Here is a 10,005-nt window from a genome sequence, read left to right as displayed (position 1 = left end):
CCTCTGTCACTGAAGGAAGCAAGCCTCCCTGTTCGCATCAGCTGCCTGGCTGCCGGCCGCCATCTTGGCTGACAGTTAATTTGCATATCTCCCTGATTAGCCAATGGGAAGGGTAGCGGTCGTACGCTAATTACCATGTTTCTCTTTTATTAGTGTAGGTAAGACTGAAAAAATTACTTTAATTCTAAGCCTCAGCTTCCTCATCTAAAAATATAAATACAAATAATGGCTATAAGACCCTTGTAATGATTAAATGGAATCCTATGTGTAAAGCACCTAGTCCAAAGCCTGGAACATAACAGACATTCAACAAATATTAAGTTTCCTCTTCCTCCTTTCCCCATCACCCACTCCTGAATTACATTAAATCAGCAGTTCTAATCTGACATGTTATCTAATTACCAGTCAGTGGAGAGAGAGATTTACAGTGAGTACACTGTAAAACACATATCTCTATGCAGCAGTTCTCTGTGAGCCATTATTACTGATGGGAGTATGTCTCAAATGTCAATATTATCCAAGTGTATTGAGGCAGAAAAAAAGCTGAGAACCACCACATTAGACAAACTAGAACACACATGTTCGGATGTTGTCATTAGTTTAGTGCCTCATCATGAATAATGTAATTAAATGCTATGCCTTATCTATTAGAAACCCATTTCTGGATTTACTTTAAATATTTTGGGGAACATTTCATGTAACCTCACACAATATTTCCAATACTATATACATTGATTTTTTTAAATTAAAAAATCTTCTCTAAAAAATGGCAAGCTTCCTTGTTTATTGCAGGGGAGTTAAGTACTTTATCTTATTTTACTTCCTTCAGCTGTCATGGTTTCAAGAAAGCTCAACTAAATTTGATGCCCAATTAAAACAAACAGGTAAATTATTATGTTTAGATTTCTTCTTCCTTTTTGTAAGTCTTTTCATATCCTTTTAAAAAAGTGATGGCATTAAAAATATCAATAAATAAAAAATGTAAAATTATGTCACATCTCTAGAGTACTTAAAAGAAAAATGAAATTCAACCTTTTCTCTCTTTGGCTCAGGATTTAAAACTTGGTACTTCTTTTCCAATTACAGCCTGGATGTATGGGTATTCTCTATTAGGAAGAATTAACAAGCCCAGATCAATAGCTTATGGGAATTCCATGATTAACAGGGATCCGTAACTTAGCATTTTCCCTTTTTCTCCTGAAAATCATCCAAAAGAATTGGTAGTGAGCACTAAATATATTTAATGGTATAACTAAAATGAAACATTTGTGAAGAATAGAATGACAAACTGTATGGAAATGTTATATGTCCTAAAAATGTAAAATTGCTCCAATTAACAAAAAATGGGGGGAAGGGAATAGAAAAAGAAGGTTGAAAAAAAGTATGATGAGTGCCTAATCTGTAATAGTTATAACTCAAAGGATGTTATTTAAAGCTGAAAAATCAAGTAACAGAAATGTAGTTATATTTATCAGAACAAAGTTAGTACTAAGAAAAACCAGTATTATTGACTAAAGTCAGTGAAAGAGAAGAGAAAGAAGAAATAAAAATATACTTATTACTGCTTATACTTCAGAACTAATCAAAACTAATAAAATTTGTTTGAATACTGATTGAAGAGAGAGAATTGTGTGACTATCTGAGGAAAGGATTTACTGAGCAGAAGAAACAGCAAACACAAAGGCCCTAAGACAATAACATATCAGAGTTGCTCAAGAAACAGCAAGACTGGGATAATTAAAGCAGAGTAAGATGGCAGAAGTTAAGTTCAAGAGGTATCCAGGGCTAGATCACATAGGCCAAGGAAGGACTTTGGACCCCATTCAAAGTATAATGTAATGCACGTTAGAGGGGTGTGCTTTACAACATATTAGAGTATACAAGGTAAAAAATGCTGGAAAAATATATACAAAACTGTTAAAGGAAGTAACCTCATTGGGGAAATGAGGGGAGGGAGAAGTAAGATTTCATTTTCTAACTCATACTCTTCTACTATGTTTGAATAATTTAATTATGCATGTGTTACTGCTGTAAGCAGAAAAATAATTCACTTATGAAAAAGAGTAATTATTTGAAAGACATTTATCACCATCATCATGCATTTATTATACAAAAGTACCATGACAGGTAGAAACCATTGCTCTTTAATAATTTTATAGCCTACCCAAGCATGTCAAACGTGTGGCCTGCAGGCCACACGTTTGACATGCTTGGAAAAGATTACTGAAATCATCCAAATTCTAAAATTAATGCACTAACAAAAAGACCAGGAAGACTCAAAGACTTACACTTTTCTTACCCAGTTAAAAACTGAAAGAAAAAAATGAGTATTATGAAATTATATCTGCAATACAGAAAGCCATTAAAGATATTGTCATATGCTATGGCACTATCTACTCCTTCAACCACCAGTCTAGAAGAAACTGTGGGAGAACAAGGATAATCCCCTGAAGTTGGTCTCCAACAATGGCCCCCAGTAAACCTCACCTCCCGGTATTCAAGCCCTTGCGTTACCACTTTGAACATGGTCCGGCTCAGTTACTTGCTGTAACTGAAAAAATGGAGAAATGCTGCTGTGCCAGTTCAAGACCTAAGACTTAAAAAAGGCAAAACAGCTTCTACTTCTGTTCTGTTGGGACCTCTGAGCCACCATAAGTCCACTTCCCCTGCTGCAGAGACCACATTGCAGGGAGGGGTAGGGAGGGGAGGGTACTGTGGAGAAGTTCTGAGACTGCATGGAGAAAAAGATAGAGGCCGAGCTGTCTCAACATTCCTGTTGAGCACAGCCTTTTAGCCATTCCTACCAAGGTACAAAGTACGTTTAAGTGAGCTACCCTCTAGCTCAGCTGAGCTCCCAGATGACTGCAGCTCCCAGCAATTATCACAAGAACCACCTAGTCAAGGCCAAACCACAGAACTGTGAAATATAATAAATTCTGGTGTTGTTCTTAAGCCATCAATTTTGGGGTAGTTTGTTAACACAGTAATAAATAAACTCCCCCTTCCAGAAATTAACTTAACCAGTTTATGCCTCTTTTCCTAAGCTATAATGCACAAACACAACTGTCATTGCTTGACACTGCCAACAACAAATATCTTAAGGGATTCATAAAATAAATACTATTCAAATTCTAAATCAGCATAAAAGTTTAAATTAAAATAAATATAGGTTAATTACAATAAACTCAAATCATTTGTCTTACTCTTATAATGAGATCCTTAGCTATAAAACTAATATTTAAACATAACCAGAAAAAATACATGAAAGAAAAACTGAGTGGCATTACTTTTAACAAAATACATTTACTACAAAAACATGATACATATAAACTTGTAATATTTAACATGATTATAGTCAATGTACAGTCAAGAAAAATCAGACAAACCACTTAAATCATGAGAAGTTTTCTGGCATGTGTGAAGCAGCATTATTTTATTTAGCAGAAACTGAAAAACTGATCTTAAAGAATTTATCCCCCTCGAGAGGTACTTAATATAGAAAATAGCCAGTAATATGTTCAAAAAGTTTAAATGAATTCAGATGATATATTTTTTAAAATACCTAAATTTTCTTCCTTATTTTCTGGGATTCACCTCTGTCACTCTCGGAAATAAAAAAAAGCCCAACTTAATGGACTATTATGTGTTCATGATTATCTTCCTTATTTTTATGTTAACTACATAAAGTATCACATAGCTGAATATCAAACTAATTACTGTATATATTTATTTCTTCTCTTCATCCATCAGAAAGTATTATTTAAATATTACCAGGTTATTACATTTGTAACACCAATGATATCAGGCATTTAAACCATGAAGAACATCTGATTAAAATCCACCATTGTGATTTTTTTACCTGTCCTTTTGCAATGAGATAAGCAACAATTGAGGTATGTCCAAATTGAGCAGCCAGATGAATACAGCTACATCCTTCTCCATCAATTAATGAAGGATCTGCACCATATTTCATTAGTTGCACAACCATAGATAGATGTCCTTGTCTAAAACATAAAAGAATAAACAGTTAGATATACAGTTATTTCAAATAGTATCCTCTGGAAAGATCTTTCTTTTAAACAGGGTAATGGTAAAAAAAAAAAAAAGATAACACAAATACCTTTTAAAATTATTTTATAACAGGCATATGTGTCAAGACACATTTAGGGTTCATGGTTCTTAATTCTTAACTGGAATAACTGTCCTTGGAAATTTAGATACTCATAACTTCTTTAAATCTGTAATAAATAGTTACTATATTCCATCATGATAGTAATTGTTTGATAAACTGGGCAACTTCTTTAATTGTAATATATATAGGCTGCAAAAGTACTATTACATTTACAAGTCTACAGTTTAACCCAATCATATAACTAACTGGATTAACATAAACATAGTTCATTCCCTAAGGATATTTTGGACAATAAACTTTCTGAACCTAACTTGGTTCAGAAAGCAGCAGATAGAGTCGTGGAATTAGGAGAGCTATATAACATGCTAGACAGTCTATGGGCAGAAGACACTCAGATTATTAAGCTTTACTTACCTCACAAGTTTACTGTAGACTAAGTCAAACAATACACATGAAAGAATTTTGTAAATTATAAAGTATAGCATAAAGGTTTTTTATGATGCCTTATTTGTTATGTCTTTAACTTTTATCCTACTGCAGGTAACATTGAACAGCAATACATTAGTATAATGATGCTAATACTATTGGCATAATACGTTTTCCTATTCATTATAGCATATCATTAAAAAAGTTGCTTAGTTACAGACTAATAAAGAAACCAAAAGGAAAAATAAATCCAGAAGCAGATTTAAACCTTGTGGCCCAATGCAATGGAGTTGAATTTAGGTCTCCTCCAAGCTGATCCACAATAGCACCTTTCGAAATGTAGTATCTATAAGACAAAATTTTAAATAATTTAGACAACTTTCATTTTCAATTTTTAAGAAATTATGTAAAAAAAGGAAAAATGTTTTTCATTTTAGATCTCAAACTAGTTTATGCCTTTAAAGATAAATGATCATTTGTGAGAGTTTAAAAAATATATTTAGCAGAATTTTATATCAAACACATCACCTTCTTTTGTTCTAGAAGTAAAAGGAAAAAAATTTAAGTTACCAAAAAGTTACAATTTGGTAATAGCAATACCAAATAACAATCAAGAAAAAAAGCAAGCAAGAAAAAACAAAAAACCAAGCAGTAAGAGAACCCCAAAGACTTGGTTCAGAAAGCAGCAGATAGAGTCTTGGAATTAGGAGAGCTGTATAACATGCTAGACCAGGGGTGGGCAAACTTTTTGACTCGAGGGCCACAATGGGTTCTTAAACTGGACCGGAGGGCCGGAACAAAAGCATGGATGGAGTGTTTGTGTGAACTAATATAAATTCAAAGTAAACATCATTACATAAAAGGGTACGGTCTTTTTTTTTTTTTAGTTTTATTCATTTCAAACGGGCAGGATCCGGCCCGCGGGCCGTAGTTTGCCCACGGCTGTGCTAGACAGTCTATGGGCAGAAGACACTCAGATTATTAAGCTTTACTTACCTCACAAGTTTACTGTAGACTAAGTCAAACAATACACATGAAAGAATTTTGTAAATTATAAAGTATAGCATAAAGTTTTTTTTAATGATGCCTTGTTTATGACTTTAAAACTGTGTTGCTTTTTTTAAAAAAAGAGCAACCTCACTGCTTAATATATTAATGTCATAGCACCATGATACCCTGTGAAATGAATAAGACATGGCTGCTTCTTATAATACTTGCTTTAAGAATTATCAATGCAATGACTCTTGAATATAGTAAATGATTTACTGGTGGTCCGTGAGGTCCAAAAGGTTGGCGACCTCTGGTTTAAGGAAACCTTTGGAGCAGCGATCGCCAACCAGTGGTCCGCAGACCTCTGGTGGACCATGAGGTCTGAAAGGTTGGTTACTGCTGATTTAAGGCATTTTAATGTCAAATGCTTGCTGATGTATGTATATTACTGGGGCTCTTAAATTGTTGTAAGTTTAATGCAATCACTCTTAATATACACAATTCTAAACATTTAATATATTCATATTTACATGCTTGATTCAGAAATTTTCTGCTTTATATAAATATTTATTAAACTGGTGCTTATAAAGCATTGTGCAGTGAGGAGTCCAACTCCACTCTATCATGTAAAATAGTTTGAAGTAACTTAAAATATTTCCATACTAAAATATTTTCAGTCCAAAATATCACAGTTTTAAATTCTGTAAATTAGAACAAAAATACAGAATGTTTGTAATCTGAACACAGACATTTAACTAGTCCTAAATTGCTTCTTAAGGTACCTGGCAGAGATTATATAATAGCTAAAAATTATATCTTGAGCCCAAAGAAAAGTACAGCTCAAAGGAATAGCTTTGATAGAAAATATTTTCTGAAAAATTTCAACTGGGATTAAAAAAAAAAATTTGATTACCTTCTCTATAGTCAATATATCTGTTCCAGAGAATTATTTTTACTCACATTTCAAATACTTTCTAGGACTAGGACAATAAGCAATTTCCAACATGGTTTTAAAATATAACTTTGTTTTCAATAGGATGGAATTTTTGTTTTCCTCCATGCTAAAAAAGAATTACTCCTATTACCTTTTCATTATAAACTCGTGAAAGAGAAGTACTACTATCCTATATAATAAAAGGGTAATATGCAAATCGACCAAATGGTGGAACGACGGGTCGCTATGATGCACACTGACCACCAGGGGGCAGATACTCAACGCAGGAGCTGCACCCTGGTGGTCAGTGCACTCCCACAGGGGGAACGCTGCTCAGCCAGAAGCCGGGCTCACGACTGGCAAGCACAGCGGCCATGGCGAGAGCCTCTCCAGCCTCCGCAGCAGTGCTAAGGCTGTCCAACTGACGGCTTAGGCCCGCTCTCCATGAAGAGCGGGCCTAAGCCGTCAGTCAGACATCCCCCGAGGGCTCCCGGACTGCGAGAGGGCACAGGCCTGGCTAAGGCAACCTCCCCTGCCCCCTGAGTGCACGAATTTTGTGCACCGGGCCTCTAGTATTTTTATAACATGTTATTCTTTGTAGCTATAAAACCCTAGCTCAAAACTATACTCCTGAGAAGATTGTATACTTCTTATTTTTAAACTAGAATTTTCCTGCAATACTAGAAGAAAGTTATTATCACGGAATGCTATTGCAAGTACTAATGATCCCTAGGTATTGAGAAGGGACCATCAATAAACAAGAGATATCAACAAGCATTCAAAAAATGAAAAGCAAATTGCTAAAACTCAAATGTCTCCAGAGGGGGACACCAATGAGAAGCAAACCAGAATATATTATAAAACCCTAGAAAAGCTAAGAGATTAAAGTCAATTGTTACCTCCAAAGAAAGTAATAAGAAGCTGGACTGTAAACATAAACACTGGCTGAAAGTCAATATAAGTTACTGAAAAATTGTTTTCTGACCTATATACTCCATGAAAGTGAGTATTTATTTAACATCACAACTAGGCATTTTAGTGACATGGAAGCAATCAAGCAGCTGACAGAAAAGTATTCACTGATTTAACAGTACAGTGTACACTATACTGCTAAATCTTAAAATGTGACTACTTATTGGGGCACCAAAAAAAAAAAAAAAAGACTGATTTCTCAAAAGTAAAAGAAGCCAGAAAACAGTGGAATATTTTAAAAATAAAACAAACAAAAGCTGTCAACCTAGATTTCTATACTATGTGAAAATTTCCTTCACTAATGAAGATTAAAAACATTTTCCTGCGTTGGAGGGTCATCCAATCCACCAAAAGGTTGTGGGTTCAATTTCAGGTCAGGCCTAGGTTGTAGGTTCAATCCCCAGTCAGGGTACATTCAGGAGGCAACCAATCAATGTTTCTCTCTCACATTGATGTTTCTCTCTCTTCCTTCCTCTCTCTAAAATCAATATAAATATATCCTCGGATGAGGATTAAACACACACACACACACACACACACACACACACACACACACACACACACACACACACACAAAGAAAACATTTTCCCATAAGCAAAACAGAATTACATATTAGGAGACCCATAGTGAAAGCAAAGGGACAGTTAGAGATACATAAAGGAAAAAAAGGAATAAAATGAAAACATGCTCTCTGGAAGAAAGTGATTCACGGAGTTCAATGCTTTAGATATTACTTGCTTAATCTTTCTTTAGAACTCTAGGTGCAAATGAATTATTCTATGTAACATTAATATCTTACTTTACTGTAGACTCTGCATGCTGTACTTAACTGCACACTTGCAAGCAGTTCTTTTCAAATTTGTCTTTATCTAAAGGTCTTATGTCCAAATTATGACTATTAAAACAGATTGACTAAGATTTCTATTATCTGACTCTTGCTTATTTAACTACCTGTTAGTAATACTAAACCAGCAGATTAACAGTAATAAAAATCATTTTATACTTGGTATGTATTCATCACTTATGCTAGTTTGAATAGTTAAATCAGAATATTATTACCTATTATCTTTTTAACCCCTCTCTTTTCTTTTGTAACTCTTCCCCATAGAATTCATATTTAAAATGTGAGCTGCAAGGTGGACTACTGGAGTTAACATCCTGACTCCAAACTTTATTAGCTGTATGTCAGTAGTGTATTTAACCTCTTTATGCTTCAGTTTCCACATTGCAGGATAGCAGTAATTGTTATTTTTCATACAAGGTTACTTCAAGAATTAAAATTAAAGGAAATATACATGGAAAAGTATTCAGCTCAGTATGACACATTAATAAGCATTCAATATATGTTAAAAACAAAACTTTTCAGGAAAAAGGGTACATAGAATCTACATTTTAAAAGCTATGATTGTTAGAAATTATTATTTTTTATAATAATTTCTAATATTTTTATAATAACTAATTACTTAAAAATACAGAAAACACATACTTGACTAAATCTATCCTATTGTTGATAGCAGCCCAATGGAGAAGTGTAACATTTTCTTTGTCTGGTTGTCGCACATCGTAACCTGCTTCCACCAATTCTCGGCAACGTTCATATATTCCATATCTTGAAAAAAAAGAAAAATAGAGATTATTACTACTATTTGACAAGAAATTTAAAGCTAAAAAATAACATTTTCAGAAGAAAATAATGCTCCATTTTGATACCTGAAAATTAAAATGAACTTCTGAACATAAAATGCTACTTTTAACATATGAATATTCCAACAGATTTTACTAATCCATCTTATAGATGAGTTTTGTCTCATCTATAAGAATGCAATATCTCATTAGTTGGGAGAGAAAAGGATACCAAAAATCAAACATCTATCATTTACTTGTTTTCATTTATATTTATTTATACCACAAAACACTTGAGGCAGCTTATAAAAGTATATACAATTATTTTTTTAAATATCCTATCTAATAAAAGAGAAACATGGTAATTAGCCGTACAGCCGCTACCCTTCCCATTGGCTAATTACTGAGATATGCAAATTAACTGCCAACCAAGATGGCGGCCGGTAGCCAGGGAGCTGACGCGAACAGGGAGGCTTGCTTGCTTCAATGACGGAGGAAGCGAGGTTCCCCGCCTGCCTTGCTGGCCTCTCAGCTGCTCTCTAAGAAACATTGTAACAAATATAGAAGCTAAACAAAACCCCAGAAACCTCCTTTCAGTCAGCCAGGCTTCAGCCAGCAGGATCGCAACATTGTTTCAAATACAGAAGGTAAACAAAGGCCAGAAACCTGCTTTCAGCAGCCGAGCCTCAGAGCTAAAGCTGGCCCAGAAAAAAAAAGAAAAAAGGAGCGGTTGGGAGATTCAGTCACCCACCAGCCTGAAAACGGCCCTCAGCCCCTCACCCAGACTGGCCAGGCACCCCAGTGGGGACCCCCACCCTGATCCAGGACGCCCTTCAGGGCAAACCAGCCGGCCCCCACCCGTGCACCAGGCCTCTATCCTATATAGTAAAAGGGTAATATGCCTCCCAGCACCGGGATCAGCGGAGC

At 34.9% G+C, this 10,005-nt stretch overlaps 1 protein-coding gene across 1 annotated transcript in view; it reads right to left on the bottom strand.

Annotated features, from left to right (window-relative positions):
- ZDHHC17 (zinc finger, DHHC-type containing 17) overlaps positions 1-10,005 on the bottom strand; it is a 64,807-nt gene that overhangs the window by 42,999 nt on the left and 11,803 nt on the right. The window contains exons 3-5 of the mRNA XM_005884171.2: positions 8,942-9,064; positions 4,827-4,904; positions 3,860-4,004 (exon numbers count right to left, since the gene is read on the bottom strand). Coding sequence (XP_005884233.1) covers positions 3,860-4,004; positions 4,827-4,904; positions 8,942-9,064 — 346 coding nt within the window. The remainder of the gene's footprint in view (positions 1-3,859; positions 4,005-4,826; positions 4,905-8,941; positions 9,065-10,005) is intronic.

Source organism: Myotis brandtii, unplaced genomic scaffold (genome assembly GCF_000412655.1).
Source record: "Myotis brandtii unplaced genomic scaffold, ASM41265v1 scaffold82, whole genome shotgun sequence".
NCBI lineage: Eukaryota > Metazoa > Chordata > Mammalia > Chiroptera > Vespertilionidae > Myotis > Myotis brandtii.
Note: the sequence above shows the minus strand (reverse complement) of the source record. Positions and strands in the feature narration are given on the sequence as shown.